Raw genomic sequence first — 27,599 nt, 5'->3', positions numbered from 1 at the left:
CCCATGAACAGTGTTCAAAAATATTGCTTATAAAAAAAAGGGGAAAAAATATAAATGATGTAAAAAAAAAAATTTAAAACAAAAAGGTCTGAAATGCTAGTGCATAGTCAATTAGCTAACATCAACATTTGTTTTTTTCCATATAAAGCTCTACTGCTCCTTTTACACTAGCAGCATGTCTACACGCTAAGGTCTGTAGCAGCAAAACACAGTATTCATTTGGCATTTACAAAATTAAATTACTGAATAAAAATATAATTTTTCTCATAAATCTATGTTTCATACAGTAATATTTTTTAAAGCAAGCTAATTACCCACCCCCCCCCAACAGAAACACACAATGTATAATGGCCTAGAACCAAAACAGAAAGGAGTATTTCAAGAGGCATGGATGTTTGAGCATTCACGATCTTGATCAGCTTTCCCCTTTTGCACAGACAAGCGTTTGTAGTAATGCTTTTCACTTCGGTATTTTACACCAATTCCTTTTGTTCAGTGATTTAAAATATATCTGTGAGTACCTGCTCTTTTATTATTACAAAACAAAATAAAAAATAAAAAAAAAAGAAACAAACTAAACCCCACCCCTGACTAGCACATCACTGAAATAACAATACTGGTGTATTAAGTCTGTTTGATCTCAAAAAGTACAAGAAAAATTATCTTTATTATAAGACCGCACTTAAGATCATTAATTACCGATTCAAACTCAATACCTAATAATTTAGGCAAGTATCATTAAAAAAACACAAACTCTTAAGTTGGGTGAAATCCAACAAGAATATATATGCTGAGTGACTAAATGCACTTTGTGCTGCTCCCAACTGTTGTACCACAACAAAGATAGGCTCTTCTCCCATTCATGAAAAGTTCTCTTGCAGAGGAACAGGAATTTCCCAGTGGAGGTGAAGTGTTCTCAAAACCATAATGCTTCTCTGAGCGCCGCCCCTTTCACATCACCAGAGTCCGGGTGGGGAAGGTGGCCATGTATTTGCGTGCCTGATCTGGCAGAGCCATCTGATCCTCGATCTTCCCGCAGGACGCCGGCTCCCAGGTGTTGTTCAGATGCTAAATCAGAAGAGAGAGAGATATTCAGTTTGAATGCTGCGTGATTTACCCAAAGTCCCAGCCAAAGCTGGCTCACAATGAACTGTTCCATGAACAGGCAGTGGGATGCTGTCCTGTCCCCTGAGAAATTGAAATCTCAACTCAACAGGCAAAGAAATGTCACCCTGACTTCACAGTTAGTGACCACAGGGGCAGATAGACCAGATGATCTGCAGAGGGGACATCACAGGACACCCAAAGTTCCCTACTTCTCTCTCAGACAGTGTCTTTTCTATAAGGCCACAGCTACAGCCTTGCCTTTGATCCTCTAGGAAGGTCTAAACGGGACTGTACTCGGCAGGCCAACTTTGCAGTCACCAGAGCACAGACAGGCTACAGCACACAGTTAAAACATTCCATGTTATGACCGTGCACGAATTCCTGCTGAACTTCCAATCCAAAAATGCAGCTGCTCCGTCCCAGAGCTGCCTAAAGGGAGCTCCGCAGGATTCCCGCGCTCCCAGCCGCTCTCACCTGTGGGCAGCGATGGCTCCCGCCCAACAGCTCAGCTCCCCTGGCACAGGAGAGGGAGCGGGGCTCGGCTCTCAGCAGAAACAGCTTTCTAATTATCGTGTAAGCCATTTCACTTCTTGTGGTATTTATGGAGGCTGCAGACACCATTTAGTATAATGCTAAAATGAGATAAACCTATCTGCAGAGGGCTGTGCGTGCTGTTATTTATTTACTCACTACACATGTGAGACATTTCTCATTGCCTTGAGCTATAAACAGCAATGAAATTTCAAAGCTCCTGGAATTTATCAGGATACACACTTTTATTTTTTTCTATTGAACTCTCTCACTTAGCTAGTGTGTCTGCCTTTCCACACTGAAACTTTCGCTAAGACCCGAATAAAACCTCTATTATCACACAGTTAGCTGTACAAATAGTCTGCATTCCAAAATTGCACACAATTGTGCTTATCTTTCCACAAGAGGATCCCAGCACTGCTGAGTACTGAGAAGGTGTATGCTCAGGATCCACCAGTAAAGACAAGTGAGAAGAAGCCTTTCTCAGTTCTCCATTGCATTTGAAAATGATCATCTTTGCAGCACAATAACTACATTGCTCAAAGAGATGTCCAAAGCCTTCCATGAATCATCATTAGTGGACTGCAAACCATCTGCTAAGAGCAGAATTGTCCTGGCGTGCCCATGGCTCTTTCTGCCAGCTTCTAGTTGCTAACTTTGCAAGAGGATCCTTAAGTTATTCTCTGGCCTAAATGTTTACAGAATGTTCCTCTGACTGTAAACAGTGTTATCTGAGGCACATGTATAATAAAAGGCTGGGCAACTCTGAAACACAGATAATTTCACGTAACATGCCCTAATCAGGGCACCAGTACAAACACAGGGACCGAGGTTCCTGCCTTGGAGGGCTTGCAGTCTAAAAGGGACAAACCCAGCGAATAACTAAGCAAGTGTGTTAGTCCTCTGCAAACTTCTGCTGGGCTTCTCTAGACATGGCTTTCTCCCCTCTTTGTAGGGAAGCTCCAAATGCTGCCTCTTCTCCCGGATGCTATTTTGCAAGCAAAACTGCTGAACTTCAGTAGGAGTTCCCTTTCTGAAGGAGAACCAGGTCAGGCCTCAAATCATTAATTTTCTGCAGTTTTTGTGGGAAAGCTGCATCTGTGAAGTGAACAGACATGCCATATACCTCTTCTCTAGAGCTGTGTACCTTGTGCTGTGGCTCAGATGAGGGCACATGCCAGAAAGCAGGTGTGACACACTTTCTGTGTGCCACAGACCCCCATGCAACATGCCACAGCTCCTTTTATGTTTTGGTTAAACAGCTTCCAGCATCACTTTTTCAAAGGCACCCTACACAAGCTGGAAACCTACAGCTCCCTATTGATCCTCAGTGGGACTCAGACACCTGTGCGTATTTTCCCCTGCTGTTTTAGAGATATTTGCATGAGAAACCAAATTAATGCCTGGTATAAAGCCATTGGTTTTACTTAGAAGTTGGATTTGTTCTGTATACGTCAAAAGCAGCTGATAGCTCCCATATATCCATAATTTCCAAGGACAGAAATATGTGTCTAACCAGTATTTCCCTGTGATCCCCCAAAGCCTCAATGCACCAGTCTAGAAATAAGAGATCAGCAGTCCCTTAAATAACTGAAAATATGTAAGGAAAAGTCCATTTGTCACAGTATGTCAATTTCTGAAAACTATAAGTAACTTCAGGTAAGGAGGGTCCCTATTTTATAAATTAGGCTTAATTGTTCATATCTACACTGAACTCTGTATTAACAGCCATGTGCTCAGTAGAGAAAAAAAAAAAATCTGTATCCTGATATCACCAACATCTCAGCAGGCTGCTACATGTCACTCATTCCACGGAAAGCCTGGTCTTCATCTCTAACCTGATGTCAGTGCAGCAGAAGCTGCTCGGGCAGGCAGTAACCCTCTGCCCTCCCACTGGGCTGGGCTGCCCCGGGGAGCACTGGGCAGCAGGCACAGCAGGCACAGGAGGACCAGCTCCACCCCTCACTCAAGCCTGCTTGGAACAACTTCAGCTTTGCTGCAGGGACAGAAAAGTTTTCATCCATGTGTTCTTCTTCCCAGAAAATTACACTCTTTACACTTTTTTCCCCCCTTCCTATTGTGACAAACTTATAAAAAGAGGCTAACTGCATCTCGTGGGTGATGGTGAGAGCTGTGCTCTGGTGAAGAAAGAAGGATCCAAAGGAGTCTGTTTTCTGATGCAGCATATTTACTAACACGGTTTCCATTCTACCCTTGGGGAGCTCAGATAACATTTAAGTGGGTATTTTTAATAAACATTTTCTGTCTGAAGCCCTGACTCTCAGCAGCCAACACAAAACAAAGCACAATGCCTGTGCCTTGCCAGCCCTGCAGTGCAGCGCCAGAGGCACGTGTGAAAGTCATCCTGATGGGAGCAGCCTTCCTTCCCTCCTGGCAGGGAGTGCTGGGTCCTACAACCCAGGCAGAGTGCCTTGCCAGGCCTGGGCACACACAGCTAAGGGATCTCCTTGTAAAAAGGGTAAAAAGGGATCCCACTATGCCTCCTCCCACACCAGCGTCACAGCAAGTACTGCAGGGCTCTGTTACAGGACAGTGGCAGTGCCCAACAAATGCATCAGAAGGAAGAGACCCAAGGCAGAAGGCGTGCAGGGAAACAGCACAGAAACCCTAGCCAGAACACTCCTGTTGCAGAATGCTCATTGCATCCTCCTGACCACATTTGCAGGTCTAACTCTGCAAACCAATGGATGGAAACAAGATCTTTGTAACCAGAAGCCAGAAGGCCTGACCCATACTTTGCCAAAATTCATGGACGTGTTTTCATTAATCCAGTGGATTCATCCAGCCTAAATTCAGTCATCTAAGAGTGAAGGGTTTTGTTTGGGCAGCCAAATTCCTAGCCAGTGGGGAGTAAAAGTGATTTCCAGAGTAAATTCTTTCCACATACACAATTTTTTCATTGCCTCACAGGGTAGAAGACCAATCTTATTTTTGCTGTCAATTAAAAGAGTTTAAACCTTTTCAGCCAGTACTTCCACTGTATTTTTCTCATCCAAACACAGCAATATCTCTCTCTCTTTAAGTTAAATCACGAAGTGGAGGGGGAGAAGAAAGTATAGTACTACAAGTTCCCATAGGATTAAATTACAGACCCATGGTACAATTCCAGCTATGTCACTCTCCCTGTCCCTTTTCTTTTTCTCTCTCTTTTTTTCTTTTTTTTAACCTCAATAATCCTACCAGTACATCCTTCTCCTGGCATCAAAACTACCTTATTTATCCTGTAATATGCCTTCAACTGCCCTCAGGCAAATGTGAACTGTAAACAAACTGTCAAAGCTGTAACTGGGATATCCAGTTAAAGCACTTTAAATAAAAACTTGGACCATCTAGAGAAAACAGACCAGAGTGAGGGAAGAAAACAATATGGAAAGGTGCTTTTCTAACAGAACTAGTCCTTCTGCTCTTGTAGCCCAGACTGCCTTTTCATGTGCTGTCTCTATAGCTTGAGAAAGTTCCTGTGTTACAACACCTTTTGTGTTGGAAGCCAATGCCAAAACCAAACACTGCTGCAGTCCTGCAGTGCTGAGCTCCCAAAATGATGAAAGCCTGGTAGAAATCCTTGGGCAAGGAACTGTGTTAGAAGACAGATTTTACATCTCTGCTCTGCTGGCAGGCAGCTTCAGCAACTCCAGCAAAGCTAGTGGTGTTACAAATACCACCACTAATTTAGCCAAGCTTTGCTAGTATTTAAAAATAATTTTTAAAAAGCTAGTGTATTTAAAATATTTTAAATGCTCAGACTACTAGAAGGTCTCTTATTGTGTTTCCCTGCTGCAAAAAATTGGATTTCTGGCCAGCTTTCCCTTAGATTACATGGTTTAGATTGTCTGCAGAATGTGCCACTGAAAAGAAGGCTTGGAACAAAAATGCAGCGCTCCTGAAACAGTAAAACAATGCACTAAACAAAACAATGTCCTGGCAGAACACAATAGACAGCATATGAATAACATGGCTTTCCATTCTGTAAGGATGCAGAACTGGCAGGACAGTAAAGACTAATTAAAAACTAAAGTGACCATAAATTACTTTTTTATCTCATTTGACAAGACAGACCACTATTTCTACCCCTGCTGCTGGCTTTCCTCTGGGGCACAGGACAGACTTCTCCTAAACTCTGGGGCTTTCCAGGCTGCTCAGAAATACAGCTTGCTAAATGTGAAAGAATAAGATGGTCCAGCTTTTCAGCTTTTGTTATAAGCATGATACCAGAGCTAGAAAGAGCTATTTGATGGCATTTAACCCTGAAGGTCTTGCTCAGGTAAAACTCCTGCTGAAGATGTATGAGCTTTCCAAGCAAGATGAATGGACAAGATATGGAAGTGGGCTAAGCATCTGCAACTCATATTCTTCTCCTCTCCAGTAATCTTTCTTTTTCCCCCACTGATCAGAATACATTGCTGCAAATGTGACTAATAGTTAAGTTGCCACTTTTCTTCCTGAGAGACCATCACCAGCTCAGGGCAGCTGTAACTCCCAATCTGTTTGCAACCCAAATTCTGCTGACCTGGGAGGAAAACATGCAATGACTGGCCCTGTAACTCTGAACCTTCTCTGGCTCCCTGGGCTGTGGCCAGCAAATCCCCTTCCTGTTCACATCACTCACTGGGGACAGACGGGGCAGGGCAAGTGAGAGAAACCTGTGGGGCTACCTTCCCCTGCTGTGCAAATCTCAAACACAGTGTGCTCCCCCCTCTCCCTTGATTAAACAAAGAAAAGGATGAGATTTCAGGGCCTTCTTCCCCCAAAAAGCCATGGAGGAAAAACAGAGAAAGCCTGCTGTGGCAGGAGACCCTGCACCTTCCTGGCCATTTTGTCTTACAACCAGCTGCAAGTAAAACAACATTTCACTTTTTTAAACTGAGAAAATTAAGCTTCATGACAGCTCCAACACTTGAAAAAAGGTTAACCAAGTAACTGTTTTAAAATCCTTTAAACTTACTCTTTGAAGAAAATGGCTACATAAACCGCTGAAAGTCAGGAAATTCGAGCTGCAATGTGTCAGTCTGTGGTTAAAAAAATGGAAAGTGACAGGAGCTAGGGGTTGAAGAACATTCTCTTTAGCTTGCAGGGCTTCTACCTTGTGTTGTTTCCTTTGTTACTGGGGGAAGAAGATATCAAAGCAGAGCTATTTTCTTAAAAGGCTCCATTTCATGGTGTCTTTTGATAGCCTGCAGGGTTAGGTGGAAGGTCTGTGATTTAGCCTACTTTTCTATCTGTTAAAATGTCTGTGTTAGGATAGTTTGAATTATGTACCTCTACTGCTAGAGAACATAATGTGAAATAAAATTTAAGTTTTACATAGGAAGGGCCAGAAACAGAGGGGTTTTTATGTAACCTCTTACAAGGCAAAATTCAAGCACATGCTCAGTACAGATCATCTTTTTGTTTTGGTATTGGAGTACGTTATCCCAAAATCTTAACCCTTGGAAAAGTTTCTAGTGAGACCAAAATCTCCCTGACATGCAACTAAGTGACAAAAATATAGGGTGCAAAAATACAGGTTTTAACTAACTAACCCATGAATGCAAAGCAGAAATATTTGGGATCCATGCAGTGGAGAGTAAGTCTACCCCAAGGCAACATGTGGGTTTGGTGAGACATTCCTGTTCCTGCCAGTCTGATAACACTCCATGCACAACCATGAGATTTGTCACATGGGACAGAAGAGGTGCTGAACCTCCACACCTTACCAGAGAGATCTTATACAAAACTGCCTTTACATCCAATGTCCTGGGGAGACTTAACAGGGGCCTGAATGAGGAGAAAGCCCAAACCCTTCCTGGCTCTGTGGAGGCTTCTCCTCCCTCTGCTCTGTACAGCACTGACAGCACCAGACTCCAGGGGTGTTCCACGGAGCTGCCTGACCTCACATGCCAAATGATGCAACATGCTGCTCCTGCTAAGTGATGGTGAATCACATTGTGCTATCTGATAGGGTCATCAGCTGCTATTTACCAAATGGCATGTGATCAGTCCTGTACCAAAATGCAGTAAAAAATACCATTAGAGATGTGTTTGAACATTTGCTACTCTTGCCTTCTTTGGAGTTTAGCAGCAAAACAATAAGTAATCAAGGATTTTGATCAGTTTATCCCTAGCCAAATATCTTTGTGTAAATGTAGTGCAAATTATTAAAGCAATGGAAAACTGTGGGCTGGTAAATATACTGCCTCCCTCTCTTCTAAGTGCAAATTTAAAAGAAAATTGAATTTTAGGATCCAAGCATATTAAAAAAAAACCCCTAAGTTTAGTGCTGTCTTTGTTTCTCTCTTCCCTTTCCATGCACAGATCCCAAGGCACAGAGATTGCTGTGATTCTTTCTTGGACTGAAGTCAATGAGAATTTGCCTAAGTAAGAACAGTTGGATCAGGCCCAAAATATTAACTGCAGCAATGTCAACATACACAGACACAATTAAATTTCACCCACATGAGTTCCCTCATGCTTAATGTCTGCTTTCATGGGATCAGTGGATTTAGTCCAGCTATTTGTTTGTGTCCATGCATGTGTTCATGTAGGAGGCTGAGACACCAAACTCTAAACCAGGAAGGGCGGAAAGCACAGGACAATAACACGCTAAAATCTGCTCATGTACAGAAAGCAAACAGTAAAAACAACAACAAGCACAAAGGATTTGCACCCTTTGGACATGCTATGCCCAAGTCACTGGGGTGGAAGAGGGGAAGCATCAGGGACAGAGCAGCAGCAGTTTCTGGGGTGAAAGAGAGCCAGACCGCACGTCCTTTCCGAGCTGCACGGGGCCACACTGCTCCCCTCTGACACGAAGCCAAGCAGCTTCACCATTCCTTTTAACCACCACACCACGTCCAAACCAGAGAGTGCAGCCACTGGCAGACAATACTGCATTGTTGTAAAAAGTCTGCATTTCATTCTGAAAAAGCTGTCTGTGCCACCATCACAGAAAGCCCAAGCCCCGTTCTTCATTTGAGATTACATTTCAGCTGAAAAGCTCAATGCTCCACCAGCAGAGAGAACAATTTTACCTTCATACTGGTACACCAAGAAGCTGCCTACTAACTATTCATTTTGGGGCTTTTTACAACTACTTTTTCTTTCAGTTCAACACACTTTAAACACTGAGAGGAGTTAGGAAGTCCTTTTTAACTCAGTTCCTACTTAAGAAAAGGTCCTCTTTATCCAAACAATGAGTATACCTGACTTTTAACATGGTTTTCCTGAGCAAGGACTGAAGAATTGAATCCAGAATGATCCACAAATTGACTCATGTAAACTTCCTGAACAAAATCAGCATGAGTGAGGACAGAAGGTTAAACAAGCCCTTTCGTTTATAGCAGCTTGTAAAGAAAATATTTTTAGATAGCAGGAAACATAACACCGGTACGCCAAAGATCAAAAGATCCTATTTTACAGACCTCTCAGATCCTTCTTTTTTATTACAGCCAGAGTGCAGGCAACTACCACTAACAGGACAACACACAGCCCATGCTGCTTAGCTACCTGGAAATCTTGTCCTAAATCTAGGAAGGAGCCCAGAGTTTGGGACACAGCAGGGCTGAGCTCTGGAGGACCAGCAGCCTCCTCCCACGCACCCACCAGGGAGCTCCAGCAGCCCCCAGCAAACCTGGAGATCTAGGCTCCTTTGCCACGAGGTAGGTGTGAATTCAGCCCCTGTATACTGCCCTAGATCGGGGCAGTGGACCTGCAAACCCTGCTCTTGGCTGTCTACCCCAGTGCAGCCAAGAAACACAGCTGATGAGGGAAGAACAGATAAACTGAGTGTGATTTTGGCCCCTACAGACACCCCCATGCCAAGGGGAGTCCTAGTCCCTGCTCTCCGAAGCTGTTTTTCATCAAATGATTCTGCAGCACAAAATACAAGCCCACTCCATGGCAAACTGTGCCAAATGGGGACATGTAAAATTTTACTATCTCCTTTTTTAATGCCTGGCTAGAAATGCCTAATCAAAACCAGCCTTTACTCATTCCTTCCTACTGTAAATAAGCCCTAATGTAAATTCTGGAAAGAGGGAGGAAAGAAAGGATTAGCCATGTGGACTATCTGTCTGAAAGTCAGGAACTATGGAGTTACAATTTCCTTCCTGACAGTGACTCACCCTGGGGAATGAGACACTTTCCTTTATTTCTCCCATGCGGAGAAGGGCTACAAAATCACTTAGTCATCTACCTTGGAAATACAGAAATTATGTTTTGTTTTCTGAATGACTTGCTGTGGGTTTCACCTAAAGTACACTAGAGCTGCCAAGCTGGCTGCTAGTGACTTTGGATCAGCCCCTGTGCACCAGCTCTGTTTTAAAGTACAGCAAATGTCTGTGTTTGTTAACACTTGGCAAAAGCACAGACACATAAACCCCTATCTATCTATCTATCTATCTATCTATCTATCTATCTATCTATCTATCATCTATCTATCGACATATATATATGTGTGTGTATAAATATATATGTATATCTATATATATATATAGATATGGATTAATATATGTATTTTTATACACTTTTATCAAAGAATAATTACCTGTAGAGGACTAGCTAGTGGCCTGTTTCTAGGTACTGCAACTGCTTTGTGAAAGCTATCATCATCTTCAGACACGGGCATCTTTAAAATGGAACTGGTAAGAAGATTCTGAACAGAAAAAGAAAAAAGAAAAAGGTTTTCAGCAACTCGTGAGAACAACCTGAATTGGAATGTATTGCAAGTAAACTCAGGCTGAGTGCAGAAGTTGCTACACTGGGCACAGCCACAGATGAGGAGCAGACCTCAGCCTGGTGTCCCTGGGACTTGGCTTTGCAGGAGCATTGCCCTGTGCAAAGGTCTTCCATCCAGTGAAAATCCCAATTTCAAGAGTAAGAGTAACACTGAATAGTCCATAAGCCCTGGCAATGCAAAGGCAACTGTGCTCATGCAAGGTCTCCTTGGCAAAAACCAAGAGAGAGTGTCTCTCTCTCTTTCACCAGTTTTTAACTCCATGATCTAGTAATTTCTGCATGCAGGTGCAGGCATGCTCCAAGGGCACGCTCTCCAAAGCCTGTGGGCTGCAAAATGTCTGCAACTTCTGAAACCTTCTATAGGCATCAGAGTGATAATTAAGAGTAGCATTTTGCTTTTTATGCTTAGTACAGGAAAATGGCACAGAAATAAGGAATAAAGCCTACTTGTGAAGAAAATCAGAAAAAATAATTCTCTTTCTCTTGCATTTAAGACTCGAATAGGGATGTAAAACAAGGAATTCCTTTAATGGTGTGAAAACTTATACTTACTGGCACATCTTCCATAGTAGATCCAGGTGCAAAGAGCTGAGTGTTCAGGTTTTCTCCTTCCCAATGATTTGAGCAAAAAAAATTTCCAGCTTTATCTGTTGGGGACTCCACCTGAAAGCAGAAAATGCATGATTCAACCACCACATAACTGACCAGGAGATTTCTGTCAGTTGCTTAACAAATTGAACAAACATTCTTCGCAGAGGTGCATAATGCATGTTTACAGTAACATCTTTTACAGCAGCCTTGCTCTTTGCAGAAGAAAAAAGTTCAAGGTTCTCCAAAAAATCCCCATCGAATAAAACTTTGAATACTTGCACTCAGTGCTCTGTCAGTATTCAGGAGTTTAATCCCCTAGAAAGGATTGAGAATAAATGTATTTTTAGAACTTTAGTGACAAAGTAATATAATGCAATGTCCTCAAATGTTCAGGTTTCTAAGTCACTCCATGGAGCTTGGTCCCCATGGGGTTCTTCTATACTTTTCACCAATATCTGAAAGATTCAATCCAAATTCATGTCTAATTTTTCTTTTCTTTTTAAGTTTCAAACGAAAACTGCATTAGAACGGCCCAAGCAAACCCCTGCTGAAAACAGCAGAAAGACTTCTATGGAAATCAATGGGAGATGAATTAGACATGCCTAGTGTACTATATGGAACCGACACTAAGATCTTGGGGCTCACATGAAAGAAAAACAGACACAGCTATTTAATAGAAAAGGCACTGCTGTAAGTTTCTCAGCAAAGAGTTCTGAATTAAATTGCCTCAGGTAAGTTTGAGATTTACCTCTTGTTTGATTTTCTTCAGCAAAGGGGGTTCACTTTCATGTAGCCCAGCCACTATTGCAGATTCCTCCGACTCCTGCTTGATAACATCCTGCAGATCTTCCACAAGATGAGTTGGAGTTTGAGGCTGAAAGAAAGAAACGTTATTTCCAAGTCCCAGAACATCCCTCTGCACTAATATCAAAGCAACTTTTACCATTGTTTCCTTCTTACCAGCATCTTCAAAGGACCGTATTTGATTTCCTGAGCCGCAAGTGCGTTTTTGAATGGAGTGGGTGTTCTTGGAGAGCTTTCTAATATCGACCTCTTGATTGCTGGAGTCCTGAAACTTTAAAAAGAAGGAGAGGAACTTTAAAGGAAGATGCTTGGAAATACTAGCTCTTTACAGAAATGCATGCATACACAGGCAGTATTGTTGTAAGACTTTAGAAAATATTTCCCTATCATCCTGTAATCCATTTTGCTTTTACAGCGGAACATCTGTTCGACTGTGATAAGGTGCAATGGCTTTATTTTAAAAACTGGTGAACCTATATGCATGGTTTTATAACCTACCTCAAAAGTCACAAAGCGTAAGTTTTACTCCCAACGAAGAAAAATTTGAATGTGTGAGCAAACGACTCTGCAGGAAGCAGAGAATCATAGAACGGTTTAGGCTAGAGCAGTCCTTAAAGACCATCTAGTTCCAAACACCCTGCCACAGGCAGGCACACCTTCCACGAGATCAAGCTGCCCAGGGCTTCATCCATGGATAGGCCATTCACTTTTCTGGCCAGCCTGCTCCAGTGCCTCACCACCCTCTGAGTGAGGAATTCTTTCCCTGTACCTAACCTAAACCCACCCTCTTACAGCCTAAAGCACGTGCTGACCCAGCACTTTGGTTGCATGCAAACGCGAAGCCGTGGCCCCTCGTGAGTTCAAGGGGATGAGAGACTTACAGATGGTTTTCCTTCTGAGCTTTGAAAGCCTGGTCCCTGTGGAACGGGGTGGTAGCTGCCATCTTATGGCCACACACCGGCGTGGAGGTAAGTGCAGGGTTCTCCAGGCTCAAGTTCTCGTGAGTGGATGAGGTGTTTAAGAACTGCACGCGGGGAAAGGAAAAATTAACAGGAAAGAAAAAATTAAAAGAAAGAAAAAATTAACAGGAACATCCAGATTACATGGCTGGCCTCTTAAGCTGACGTTATTCAACAAAAGAAAAATGGTTTTCTTCTGATTGACACGAGCCACTCTCCTGACCCTATGATGTGAGTAGGGGTATGTGGGACTACATGGTGAAAAAATACTCCATGGTTTGGCTCAGGAAGCTAGAGAGGGAAATTCTAAAGGAAATGACGCTCTGTTCCAATGAGGAAAACCTTCCACCACTTTCAAATCAGAGCCTGATTTGGATTTTCTCCAAATAAATTTTAATTAAGGCCAGTGTGCCCAAGAAACTAGGTGAAAACAAGCAAGGGATGTTTCAAAAACAAACCCACAGGAAACAGGGTTAAATTCCACAAATATTTATATGGGGCATCTAGGGGCTTTTAGGGCAGTGAAAATGTTGATGACAGGAAAATAAATTTCCTATCATCTCTCTCAAAAGAAAGTATTTCATTTGCAGAGTATAAAATGAAAGCTGCCACCTGTGACAGGTGCGTGGAATACTTTGGAATGGAAACAGCTGACTGAAAAAGAGGCAGCACTATTTATTTGGAGAAAATTGCTCTTGCATGTGTTCTACCTAGTAACCTAAAATATTGTTTCTATTTCTAGTCTACAAATCTGTGAGCATAGCGGTATCGTTTATTCTGACAACAATTCAATGTATTCCCTTCTAGGTTCTGTCACTTTATAAAAATGCAGCATTTAAGAAAATCTGGCTTTCACCGGAAAAATTGCATGGTTAAAATAGCTAATAGGTAATGGGAAATACAGCAAGAAATCATTACGTGAAATCTTTTCCTACATGAAATAGTGTTTCTTTGACACCAAAGACTAAAGCAAACCAACACAGACAAACAAAAAATCCAAAACACTTTTAAATAGTGCTACAGCTGTGAAACAAAGCAACCATCATCAGGAATTTGAAAGTGCACACTGGGCCATTTTCCTCCTCATCTCCTGTTCCACTCCAACTCTCATGGCCTGGGCAGAGGATGGCAAGTGTGATTTGAATTTTCTGGTTGTTGTCAGTTTGTCTCACAACCTGAATGCTATTTAAATGCAGTTTGGGGTTTTCTAGGTCAATGAATCATATTGTAAGTGGACAGAGATGGAAAGTATCACACATGATCAGAAATGTTAAACTCTAGTAGCTGGAGTTAGCAGCAAGAGTAAAGCAAGGGGTCACACTCCCCTACAAAAAAGATCCAAAAAGGCAAAAAACCAAAACACAAAAACCAAGCCCCACAGATTAATTTAAAAGTCAATCAACAGTTAGCTTGCTGATTAACTAAACTCAGCAGTGAAGACTAGCAGCAGTGAGAAGATTCAAACACGGAGTGAAATCAACAAGCACGACGGTAATTAGTCATTTGTTCCAAAGGATTAGTTTCTAAATTGTTAAGACTGGGGTGACTTTTGAGAATTAGTAACATCTGTGCAGAAGTCTTGCTCTACCTGCGAGGGAGAGAAGGGCAGGCTTTTGACAGGGGAGTGCTTAGGAGGAGTTGAGCTGCTGACGCCAGCTCGCACCAAGGGCTCGTGGCCGCAGTGCCCTCTCCTTTTGCGAAGAAGGAGCCACGGAGCCGCACTGCCCTGTGAGGCAGACAAGGTCTTGGGTGAGCCCAGAGAGCCCTGACTCGACATGACTTTGCTCAAATTTGTGGCGGGCTGTCCTTGCGGTCTGCAAGCACTGGCCCCTCTCTGCTGAAGCTGCGCCACTCTGCCTGAGGGAGCTCTGCTAGCCGGAGTGTCTGTGTCTTCAAAGAATTCAAAACTGCTGAGATCACCCCATGATGAAGGATCCTGAAACAACGTGGGAGGCACGGAGCTATAAGACAGTGTATAGTGCCACCTCATGAAAATACAGCGCTAGGATATGTTTGTAACCAACAACAACAACAAAGTCTTTCCCAGTTCAATTCAGCCTGACCCTGTTCGTGGGAGCAGCAACACTGTGAACACAATTTGTGTTTTCAATACCTACCTTGATCTTATCAAACTGTCTGACATCCTAGCAGTGTTACTGGCAACCGAGATCCTAACAAATGAGTCAAATTATGTCCTTACTATTTGCTTGCCCAGTGTTTTCTGCTTGCTATGATGACGGTGACTTTTGTTACAAAAAAATGTGTGCTGTAGACCAAGACTGGCCTCCTCCTAACATGCAATGATGCTCTGGATGTGCTGAAAGGGAAATGATACCGAATGAAGCAGATACCTCTGCTTCTGAAGGAGACTGCCACCAAGAAACGTAATTCAATGTGCTACTTCTTTACATGCAGCATCCCAGAGACTGCAATGACAACTGGTGCATGTCAATGTCAGTCAGATACTTGACATTTAAATGTGTGTTTACAGTCCTTCACATATGCCGGGACAAGTCCCTTAAACTTTGAAAAGCGGCTATCGAGGCTGTAACTAAAAATTCTAGAAAATGATGCAGACACATGAACAGCCACACCCAAACCTATGGCATGTGTCACTTCAGTAAATATCAGTAAATAGCATTGCACTGTTTAAAATTTTTCATGGTATCTCTGACTGTATTTTAAGGAGACTTAAATTTGAGAGATTGTTTCAAGCTCCTACTGTGCACCTTGCCAAAACTCACACTCCCCTCCAAGATGTAGCAGAAAAGGGAGACACCCAAAAAAAGCATATGCATCCATGCTTGAGGGCTTCATTTATAAGCAGCTGCATTTTGTCATGTCAGAAGATAAGCTTCAGATCCTGAAGCAACTTGAAGTTACTCGGGAAAAAATCAACAAGCACATTTAGGACAATCCCAGCTCCTCACCCCTTACTTCTTGACCGTGCACAAATCCACCTGAGGTGGCGAGTCTACTTACGGAGTCTATTAACTGGAGTGTTTCAGCAAATTCTAAGAGATTCTTAACATTATCCAGGATGTTGCTCTGGTGAACAATCATGCACCGGGCAGGGGATGCACTTTCCTCAGGTAAGCAACCATGATCCACCGGTGGAGATGGAGTACAGTGGTGATGCTCCCCCAAACAGGAAACAGGTGCACTGTCACCACTGGTCCTGGTACTGTCAGCAATCGTGGTGCTGTGCCAGCCGGGGTAGTTTGATGTGTGGTTCTGTGTCTAAAGGAAGAAGAAGGCAAAAAAAAAAAAGAAGAAAAGGGAGGGGGGAAAGGCAGAAGGAACTTAGCAATGAAATTGCACAAGGTGTCAGATGCCACTGGAGGAAAGATAAAAGTAGTTGCATCATCATCTAAAAGCTTATGCCTATGAAACAATTGTCAAGATGTTTCCTTTCATCAGTGCAAGATCTTGTTTTAAGTAATACTGGCATGGTATTTGTTATCCCAAAGTTACCTCATAATTTACTTCCAGGATTATAGGCATATGTCATTACTAGCACATAATCAATTCATACTTTGTTACTCCAAGTGCTCAAAAAGTGTCTGCTAGTCCTTTTCTGTAAGAAGCAAGAAACGGCAGGATTTCCCTACTGAGTGCTCAGCACTGTAGAAAGCTAAAAGTTTTTAGAGTTAGAGTTGCTTTTGTCTGCTTATCTCCTTTTCTTCTGCTATCCCTGTCTAATGCTACAGCTTACACCAATGCAATGAAGAGGCTGTCAAATCAACGTGGTTAGGAAAGCAGAAGAACAAATTAACAGAAGTTTCTTTCCAGTGTGATCATGCAACAGAAGAAATTGCAAAACATTAACTAAAGTTAAAAAGTGGCCAAACTAACGTATCATGCATGCAGTTCTTTTACTATTCATTTAAATATTACCCAAAAAAAAAAAAAAAAAAAAAAAAAAGAATCTGCTGGCTATCACCTATCTTCAAAAATGATTTTGTGATTCTTGGCTTTGGCAACGGTGTTAAGTAGTTACACAAGGGCTTTCACGCATTAACATCCAATGGCATATACAACCAAGTATGAGAGCTCAGTAATAGCCAGCACTTGCTCCACACATGCAGTTATGAAGAATCTAACATTATTCAGAGTAAAACAAATTCTCAAACATGCACCAAGTCTGAAGCTTACGAAGTATATAAAACACAGCTGAAGCAAAGAATACAACAGAGAAGAAAAATCTAATGCAGAGGCACTACATTTTCATCACATGAACCATTGCACACTTTCAAGAAACACAGATCCTGTTACTGTTATTGATTAAAGGTCTGTAGGATTTTCAATTTTTGTACAATCATCATGTTTCCAATATTACATCATGTTACGGAGCCCAATCCTGCTCTCACTTTGCAAAGTAAGATAACTGCAAAATTTTGGGATTTTTTTCAGTAAAAGAATGTACAAAGCAGACACAGATTACATATGTGCTATGTTTCATCCTTTTAAAACGGAAATATAGAGCCTTGATTAGTACTGAAGGCAGAGGGGGAGTGAAAAGTTAAAAAGACAAGCACTGGGGTAAGGCTGCTATCCCTCCATCCAAGCACACAGTGACAATCTTACTGGTAATGCCTGCTGCCCTTTCAGTTCATTCTCAGTCGACATTAGTAGCAACTCTAATTCCTTTATTCGCTTTTCTTTCTCAGGGTCTTCATCATTATAGTGTCTCTGAAATTAAGAGTTAAGGGAAAAGAAAAGATAAAGGTCTGATAGGATGTAGCAACTAAAATGCTCATGGTTTGCCGACCTGTGGTTATAACAGCCAAATTAGATTCCAAGATGAAACAAATGTCAGTTGTGTTTTCCACCACCAAAGTCTCTGCTGAATTTCAGTACGGACATTTGAAATGGAGAAAGTGAAGGCCATCACACCAGATGTCAACTACTGCATTTAAAATCCACTTCAGAAGGAGCAGTTATGAGCCATGTTAGAAAGCCCCGACCTTCCCCATTTTCTCTTTTCACCACACTTAATACATTAAAATGTTTCCTTAATGTACAATGTCTGCATTTAAGTTTATCAGATATTTAAGAAATTGACTCTTGAAATAAAGTTCAAGTTATCTACCTGGATAGCTGCAGCAGCTGGCTGAGGTACATTGACAATATTTACATGCAGTGCTACTGGATACGGGATCTGACCAGGAACCTAGGTCAAAAAGCAAAAATTGATTATTTCCATCATATTATCTGCTTAAATTGTCAATTTGTGTTAAACATATTTTGGTGTTAGGTACTTAATATTTGTAGTCTGTGGAGATGAAATAACAGAAATATAAAAATGTTTACAAGAAAAGTAATCATGTTTTTAGGAATATGACAGCAAGCATTAGAGAGGAAGAAAGAAAATTCATATATGAAATATTTACCCTTCCTGAATGAGAAAAGATGAATAATTTATAGACACATTTGTAAGGATTTTCTAAATTGAAGTGAAAAAGCAAAAGATGCAATTTATTATCATCCAAAATTCTACAATGCAACTGTCTGAAGCAGGAGCCTGTTTCATTATTAATCATTAATAGAAAAGAAATCTGATTAAAAACAATACTTGTTCACTTGGTTCTGACAGGCAACCCACAAACAGAATACTACTAAAGAGAATGTGGGAGATTTTGACACGGAACACATAATTAACCAGATTCAACTGATGTTCAAGAAATTTAATATTCCCAACTCTAAGAAATATGTTAACTGCTCCTTAAACCTGCTGCACCCAGTTCCACCACCTGAACGCCACCAGTTTGAAATGTACTTATTTTCACCACCGAACAAAGTCAAAGAAATCCATATCTGACATCAAACACATCCAAGTCCACCAAGATGAAGAAAATCCTCCAAGCTGAAGGCAGGCACGGCTAAGCTGCACCCATCTGTTCAAGGAGGCAGAAGAAGCCCCCCTGCCCCCTGCCCTCTCCAGCACTCACGTTCTGCGGCTCAGGGATGTGGTAGTAGGGGTAGTCACTGCTCAGCGGGGGCTGGCTGGCCACCGGCAGCGGGGCGGGCGGCGACGGGTTGTGAGCAAAGGCCATCAGGGGGTTGTTCTTCTGAAAGCCAGCAGCTGCTGAGGAGGGGCAGGCTTTGGAGGACTCCTGCAGGTAGCCCTCCTGCTCGACCTTCCGGCGCATGGTGGAGTTCCAGTGGTTCTTGATGGCATTATCAGTTCTGCAACAGAAATACGGGCGCTCGAGGAGTTCCAAATACCAGCATCTCCGATTCAGACAGGTCAATGGGCAGGGAATTGCTGTCTGCATTTCTGTTCAAACCCTGAGCTCTTCTCTGGCCTTCCTCCTACCCCCACCACTACAGATGCTACTCCCAACTTGGCAGGAAAGATGCTCAGTATAAAGGTTAGGGAAAAAGAAAACCGGCTATGGTTGTTTACATATTTTTAAAGCAATCTCTCATGACTTACATCCTCAAATTGTAAGAAATTACTAATTTCATCTTCACCTCATTCCCATGAAGTGAGAAGACAACAAAGGCTAACCTCACTTTGAGGCTATCCTAAGGGGAATGCCCTATCATCTTCCTATATCTTAATATTTCAGTGGAGTCTTATTGTGTCTCATTGCTGGAAAGAAAGACTGTGGAGAACAGCTGTGAACAGACTAACTTCCAAGCAATTTTCCAGCTGGTCACCTAGACAGCAACAACGACATGCAGAACACACAAACTCAGTAAACAAAACTGCTGGGATTTTTCTTAGATGCAGAAAAACAGAGATTCAAATCCTCACATATATGAGTCAGGAAAAGCAAACTTACCAACTTTGTGAGATTTTTAATAGCTCTGCTATTTGAAAAACATCACCACTGCATGTTATCATTCAAAGTAGTATCTGTGATGTGTGGAAGCCACAAAAATATTTCCAAGGGCTAATTCCTTCCTTGTTATCTTCTAAGAAGGTGAAAGCAGCCCAGGGAATGACTGCTTAAAGGGCTCTCATGATCTTATACCTTATATTTAGGTCTTGAAGATGTTTTACCAAATAGCAGGAAAAAAAGTAGGAAGGGAAACCTCTCCCTTGCTTACATTATTTGCTTGCCCAAATTTTGAGTCACTTTTAATCAAGCAAGTAAGACACTGAATCTTTGAGTTCTTATACAAGCTGTAGAAAAGCTTTCAGTGAGACAAGTATTTCCAGGACCAGAGTTTGAGGAAAAAGTTTCTCCTATTTTACACATGGTTTTTTAACAGGTCAAAATCATCTGGATGATTCAGGAGCAATTACAAAAGTTGAAGAAGCCTTCTCTTAAACACTTTTGAATAAAGAGAGTGGATTTCATGTTGAAGGCATACCCTTAGCTGAATGTAAATTATGTTCCATTTGTTAAATCGATTTTGACAGTCATCACAGGCACAAATAAGACTGCACAGACATTTAGGAAACTCTTATGATCTTGCTCCAGTTACTGGCTTTTTTACCTGTGGCAAACATTAAAAGCCTGTAAAAATAGCACACTGCTGTGTGTACTGACCAAACAGTGAAGTTCCCCACTGAGAAAAAAGCACATTGGTGTCACTGGCTTCCCAGGTTTTGAGTCCAAATTTTTTTCCATTTATACAGTGCAGCCTGAGGCAACCAAAACAGACTGCTCAGACCTGCAGCTTTTTCCCTTTTCAAGAGCTAAAAGCATATGTCATTACCGTCCAGGCAGCAACTTTGCAATCTCTGCCCATCTGTTTCCCAGCCTCTTGTGTGCCTGGTAAATAATTCTATCTTCCTCTTCTGTCCAGGAGGTTTTCTTCACTTCTGGATTCAAATGGTTGTGCCACCTCTCCCTGCACTGTTTTCCAATCCTTCCCTTCAAATGCTTAGCAATGACAGACCAGCGCTTTGGACCGTATTTCTGCACGAGCTCTATTACCTTCAAAGGAGGACATAAAAACTGCCTGTATTTAATGATGCATGATGAATCAATGAATTTTTTTCCTGTGGTGAAGCAATATTTTTGACAACATTTCTCAAAACTGCCCAAGTAAAACTAATAGCAATTAAGGTTCCCCACTTCCCATTCATATTTTTACCCAAAAGGAAAAATCTGGTAATAGTTAGGGCATTTCTAGACTGCAATTCCACATTACAGTGGTGTAAAGCAACAGTAATTTATTTGCATAGCAAACTTAGAAAGCACTACACAAATACAGTCTGCCTCTGGCCGTAATAATGTTGAGACCACCAAAGTTTCCAGGAGTTTTGCCCCAACACTTGAAATCTGCTCGTAAGGCATTAATCAGACAGAAAGAAAAACTGATTACCTACCCTTTGATCCTCCTCTTTAGTCCATGGACCTTTAATAAGTTCTGGGTTTAGCACCTTCTGCCATCGGTGCTGGCACTGAACATCTGTCCGATTCTAGGGAAACGTGAAATACACAAAGTGGATAATTCTTTAGAAAAAACGAAAGTAGAGTGAGAATGCTCTTATTACATACACTTGTTTTGTTGTATTTCACTACCAACTAAGACTACTAAACATCACAGAGTGATACAGTAAGTCTGAGAAGAAGGTGGCCAACTATCAATTTGCTCACAGAATAGATAAGATTTCCATCACTTCTGCATTGAGGACTCCATCACCAAAACTACACAAATTTTATCTTCCCCATCTGCACAGTAGCTGGCATACTGGCATGCTTTCACATGCAGTATTTCAGCAACAGACAAACACAAAGAAATTTTCTTCTAAATCATACTTACAATTCACCACATTTTTTTTCTCTTTGCTGTGCTGAGACATTTTGTTTCATTGTCATATTGACCATCTACTGTGCAAGTCCCACCATCCCCCATTTTATCCTGTTTGATTGTTTCCAACCCTTTCTGAGACGTGAAAGGAAAAACAAATGTAGAGGTTTCCACAGTAATCTAACTGCATTTCTAAGGTCTCCATTTGTGGAAGTTTTATGTCTCCCCTGAAAATGTAACTATAAAGAACCACTCCCCTTCCCCTTTATTAAGGAAACCCCTTGATAAAGAGTTGCTACTAAGCCTGGAAACAGAAACCAATATCCACTTACAGGAAGGAAATTGGCAATGACTTTCCAGTCTTCTGTGCCATTCTGCTCCACAAGCTTCTTCAGCTTCTCATCCTGAATCATAAACCCCCCCCCCCCCCAGATAGAATTAATATTGCAATCTCTTATTAGCCAAATGAAATATTTTTTAATTCATTCTTGTAGCTTCTTATGCATCTACTTCTGCTTTCTGAGTGTAAGGGAGGGTGGTCTGTAGACTTTGCATGCTTTTAATTCCCAGAGCATAAGATTTTTCTACTCCTTTGGATTTTGGTAGGTTCTTTACTATGTTGCAGGAGACAGCCTGACTTCTGTGCAATTCTTTGACTCACAATATACATTCCCATTTTACTCATCAAAGCACTGCAACTGTTATTCTTGGACTGGATTTACAGGAGGAAACGGGTGTTTAGATGCCAAGCATCAGAATAACCTTGAAATTCAGTAACACTCAGGCACTCAGCTACCTGGGCACCTCTGAAAATCACAGCCTTATGCTTTATATGTCTTGCAAGTAATGGGAGTCCCAGTGATTTGCTTGTGGCCTATCCACCTACAATAAATGCACAATAAAACTAACAGCTCCTTTTCGCTCCTGTTCTCTGCGAGGGAGTTTTGCATACTTGAAAATAGCAAAAAATTTGGCCCAACCTTTTTAATGATAAGGCCAGAAATATAGACCCTAAAGACAAAAGAAACCAATCTTATGTACTGGGGAAGATCAAGATAGAGTAAAACAAACCAGAAATGCCCCAAGAGATAAGAGGAGGAGAGTAACCCTCTCCTTCTCCAGTTAGCACCTCCCAGTACGCTCCCAGTTCATGCAACAGGACAATGGCCTTTGGACCTCATGGCCATCCTTTCCTCCCTGGCCACATCACAACCATGTCCACCTTTGTAAGGGAGGGCTATGATTTAAAATAAATAAATAAAAAGCTTGCAAGGGGTGACCTGCCACTGTTTTTATATCAATACACATTGTTAGAGAAGAGAAAGTCAAAACATAACTCAAGAACTGTATTAATGTATTCCACAACAAACTCAAACCAGTTAAATGGCCAAAGGAGATCCATCTGGCAGAGGAGTTTGATACCACAATTTCCCCAGAAAGTCAGCACAAGGGTATCACAACTAATTCTGACCTTGAAAAGCAAAATACATCCTGAATGCTCAGTTTTGGTACAGATGGATTTGTCTCCTCCAGCTTTTACCACTTGGAATCATAACAGTGCAATTAAAGTGCAAAATTCCAGTGGTACAGAAGGACTGCAGCAGTTTTTGCCACAGTGGTTTGCTGCTGCGGGACACACAAGGGTTCTCACATAGCAACAGTTTCCAAACAGAAAGAGGAAAGTAGCAACAAGGAAGCACTGCTACAGGTGATTTGGAATCTGCTTCTCCAACAGGGATTACACAGAGATTCACACATCACATACTTTAACACAGAGCATGGTGGAAATTAAAAAGGTGTGTTTATATATTTTATTGAAAAGGTGAGAACTATGCTCAAAGTTAAATAAAACATGAAATGTAGCTAGTGGGTTAAAAAAGTTTTTCTCAGATATGGGACTGTCACTGAAGTAAATTTGCAGATTAGCAATATGGTGAAGAACATGAAGCACTTTGGAGAAGAATGTGATCCATGCTCTCGCTTATCTTTTTACATGCAGGAGAGGAATGAACTTGGATTTACCTCTTCGCGGGTCCACCTGGTTTTTCCTAAGTGGCGTTTTCCAGTCTTGGGAAGCAGACCATCATAGTCGTGATCATACACCTCAACATCTTCTTCATCATCATCACTACTATATATACTGCAAAAGGAAACACAGCCAGACAGAGTGGAGCATGAGGACTTGAACTACTTAATTACAAAACACAGAACCCCCCCACTACAATCCTTACAAAGGTTACACAGATAAAAGTTTTAAAACTTGCACAACAAGATTTTGTTCTGCATTCTGTTGTTCTAGTATTCTGAACTGGTTCTGCTGTTTTTGGTATCCACAGATACAGGCAAAGGGCTGGCAACCTTCGTATTACTGTGCATGTTTAGACCTGCTCCTAATGTTAGATCAGTGGTGAATTACACATTTGGCAAACTTTCAACCAATGAAGGTTTCAAATTAAAATACAATGTTTGGGACAATAAAGACAACTAGAGGCTGTGTCCAGTACACGAGTACATGTTTCAGATCTTTAACTCATGACATACAGATTCTGAAAAATATTAGTGCTTTTGTATGTTTAATACAGCAGATTGTTATACTGCTCCAAAATAAACCCAACTGTGTAGCAAACCAGAAAGCTAAACAATAACTTAGTTTGAGAAAATGTTTATGGGCCCTATATGAGAAGGCACAAGTTTTTACAATAAGTAAAGACAGTAAGTGGCAGCATTAACATGCAATAAGCTCTAATATAAAAGATGCCCTCCATTTATGGTTTTGGACCGATAAGGACTGAGGACAAGTTTGTTTAATCCTGCAACCAACGAATGACTGAGCCCTTTTCTAGTCTCCATTTCTATAACTTTATTACCTCTAGTCTATTTCTAAATCCCTCATACTGTTTTTGAAACACTCTGCTCACCTAATTCATGACTAAGGGATTTCCCCAGAGGCTATCTATGGGTAAAAAGGAGTCCATGACTCTTTTCACAAACAACACCTTCTCCACCTAGCTAACTAAATCTAAAAGAAAGTGTTTTGCAACAGGATATGCCTTTCTGGTGGACAGTATTTTACTTCTAACTTTTAAGGTATGAGCAGCAGTTCTGATACTTCAGCTAAGAGCTGCTAGCCACAAGTGTTAGAAAGGGGTCAGTGTCATTAAGATTAAAAACTGTGATATATCTGATGGTATGGCATGCTGTGGTATGTTAAAAGTATGACTAAGACATTAAATAAAGTTATTTTGCAATAAAATTAACAGGCGCTGTTTATGCTGTTAACATGTTTTCAAGAGATTACTTTCAATTAAGTTTCAGTGAAGCACGGTGACTGTCAAGATGCGAACACCTCCGAAAGGTGAGCTGCTGAACATACATTCTTTAAAAGTACTGGGCTAATCACACCCTACATCTTCCACCCTGTTTTCTGGCCTGTGTCATGAAAGAACATGCTTACATGCTACATGTAAAAAGTTTTCCACAGCCTCCTGTGATGTGTGTGGCCATCCTGCAGCTTCTGCCGGGTGCCCCTGACTCACCCACCCAGCCCATCGCTGCCACCCTCAACTCGCGCCCACCGCGCCGCAGTCCGGCAGCCCCACGATTCACTCCCCATTCCCGACCCCACAACCACCGGGAGTAAGCCCCGATGGAAGCTCCCACTCCGCACGCGCCCCTCGTTGGCAGCTGGAGCGTCCCGTGCTTGAGCAAAAGCTCCCACGCTCCAGCTGCCACAAGCGCGGCTCCGGCCCCAGCCGCCGCTCAAAGCAGATTCACTTTTCTCAGTGACACATAGAGACAGCTGCGCCGCTGCCCATATGCCGAAGGAAGTTTTGTGGCACAGTTTCCAAGTATCATTTTGAAAATGAGTTTTCCGTAGACGGCAACCAGCAGGTACGGATCCATCGGCGGCGCTTCCTGCGCCGCAGGGAAACGCCGCTCTGCAGCAGCAGCAGCACCGCACCAGGGGCCAACATGTTAAGGACTTCAGCGCGGGGCCAGCTCTGTAACAGGGTTATTTAAATGACTGGGGCCTCGCTGGCACCGCAGAACCGAGCAAACTTCACTGTACTACCTGCGTTGTCCAGCAGGAGAAAAGCGCCCGGGGATTCCGGGAGGCTCGGTAGTTTCTTCAGTCAACCCGGCACTCAGCAGTGCTCTAAAACTTTATTTTGCACCTCCGACTGCAGCCCTGAAGCTGCCGTCCCCCCAGGCGGCTCGGCACGGCACGGCACGGCGCTCCGCCCGGCCGGGACAGCGGGAGTGCCCCGGCCGCCCATCAGCGCTGCGCTGTTCGCCGAGGCAACCGGCTTGTGCAACGATACACGGGGGGAATGGCAAAAAAAAAAAAAAAAGGAGAGGTTAAAAAAAAGAAAAAAAAATAGGAGGTGTAGAGGAAATGACTCGCTGCTGTTACCGTAATTGAAGGAATTCGGGCACCAGCCCTGCGGGGCAGAGCCCGCGCCCGCTCCCGCCGGCGCCGCGCCCGCTGGATCAGGCGGACACGGCACCGAGCGGCCCCGGCCTCCCAGCCCCGAGCGGCGGACGTGTCCCTGCGGGAGGCGCCCGCGAGGCAGCGGTAGCTGTCCCTCTTTCGGGAGAGACGGGCCGGGTGATTCACCGCCAGCTCTAGCGACAGCCCCGCTCTGACACTCAGAAGTACAGCCCGGCGCTCGCCCAGCGGCTCTCACCGCCTCCTCCCGCACCGCAAGCTCCTCTCCCTTAGAAAGAGCCCACCAAGCTCCCTGTCCCACCGGACGGGGCTGGCGTCCGGGAAGCGACAGGCAGGGCTGCGACCTTCTCCCCTGTCACAGCCAGCCAAAGGGGAGGGGAGGAGGGGAGGATGCCGGGCTGCAAAGAGAAAAAAGCCTCCACGTGTCCGACCCGCCGTCCCCGGCTAATTAGACAACAACCCCGCTCTGTGCGCCCGCGCGGCAGCGGGGCCACGGACGCGGCCACGCGGCGCTACCGCCCCGTCCGGTGCAGTCCGCCGCCTCCGGGGCACCGCCGCCCCAGGCCCCTGGCACGGCGTGGCAGGGATCGCCCTGGCCCGGGTGCGCGGCAGGCGGGCGAGCGATGGTGACAGCTCCGGCTGAGCGCTCCGTCGGACCCGCAGCCCCTCGCCCGTGCTGCCGCGCTCCGGCATGTGCCGAGTGGCGTGTACCGGGAAAAAACTAAGCCCCTCAGGCCAGAGTCGCGCTTCCAAGGTCGAAAGGGCCGCACGAATAAAGGAAACAAAAAGTCGAGGGAGCGAACCGAGTCCCCGCACCCGCCGCCCACCTGTCGCCTCACCCGGCCGGGAATGAATGAATGAATGGGACGGGACGCGCTACCTGCCGCCGCCGAGCCCGCCAGACATTGTCCCGCCTTGCGGCTGCGGGGCGCGCAGCTCCGTCGGGCTCGGCGCCGGCTCCTGCGGGCGGCGAGCACCGGCCCCCCGCAGGCGTGCAGAGCGGGTCCCGAGCGCCCCGGCACCGGCGGCTCCGCAGCACGTCCCGCTGGGCTGCAGCTCCCCCGGCGCCTCCGGAGGAGGGGAGCGCCTCGGCACCGGGGGCGGAGTACACCAGGTGCACGGAGAACGGGGGGCTGCCCGCCCGTTCGCCGGGCGAGCCGACTGCCTGCTGCCGCTTTCCCCCTCTCCCGTCCCGCGCCCCGTCTGACAGGCGCGGAGCGCAGCCGGCCGTCCCCCGCCCGCAGACAGCGGGTTACCTGTGCCGGGGTCTCCGGGACATCCTCGCACCGGCCGCTGGGGGAGGAGGACGGGGGAGACCGAGCCCGCGCCCTGCTGCCGGGCTGCGCCTGGGCGCTCCGCCGCCGCGCACGGGAGTGCCTAGGAGCCGCGGGAGGAGGAGGAGGAAACAGGTTGAGATTAAAGAGTAAACTCTGTAAACAGAGATGCCATCAAACAAAGGGCCCTTGGACACTCCCCCTCCCGCCAAATCTGGCGCCCCTGCAGTGCGCAGGCGCCTGGCGGGCCCGTGCCGCGGCGGCGGGGCGCGGGGCGGGCGGACCGGGGCCGCGCGCCCCACGGGGCCCTCCCGCCCCGCCCATCCCGCGCGGCAGCGGCGGGAGCCGCCCGCGCCAGCGCCGCCACCGCTCCCGCGCCGCCGGCACTCGACGGTGCGTCCGCAGCCCCCCGTGCCCGTGCCCGCGCCCTGCGGC

At 44.2% G+C, this 27,599-nt stretch overlaps 1 protein-coding gene across 3 annotated transcripts; it reads right to left on the bottom strand.

Moving 5' to 3' along the window:
- Window positions 1-951: 951 nt before the first annotated feature.
- MYB (MYB proto-oncogene, transcription factor) lies at window positions 952-27,169 on the bottom strand (the record flags this gene model as incomplete). 3 transcript variants are annotated; one of them, XM_084202444.1, is made up of 15 exons in its annotated part: window positions 952-1,068; window positions 10,181-10,288; window positions 10,924-11,034; window positions 11,711-11,836; window positions 11,923-12,037; window positions 12,648-12,790; window positions 15,708-15,965; window positions 17,313-17,417; window positions 17,818-17,898; window positions 18,677-18,914; window positions 20,400-20,620; window positions 21,016-21,108; window positions 21,773-21,844; window positions 23,463-23,580; window positions 27,147-27,169. In XM_084202444.1, the coding sequence occupies 15 exons, from the start codon at window positions 27,167-27,169 to the stop codon at window positions 952-954; spliced, it is 1,929 nt and encodes a 642-aa protein (XP_084058570.1). The 3 variants fall into 3 exon arrangements, with proteins under 3 accessions (XP_084058570.1, XP_084058571.1, XP_084058572.1); XM_084202445.1 differs by lacking the exon at window positions 17,313-17,417; XM_084202446.1 differs by lacking the exons at window positions 17,313-17,417; window positions 17,818-17,898.
- Between the last annotated feature and the right edge of the window lie 430 nt (window positions 27,170-27,599).

Source organism: Fringilla coelebs, assembly GCF_963513975.1.
Source record: "Fringilla coelebs genome assembly, chromosome: 3".
Taxonomy (NCBI): domain Eukaryota; kingdom Metazoa; phylum Chordata; class Aves; order Passeriformes; family Fringillidae; genus Fringilla; species Fringilla coelebs.
The sequence above is the reverse complement of the archived record's forward strand: the minus strand, read 5'-3'. Positions and strand labels throughout refer to the sequence as shown.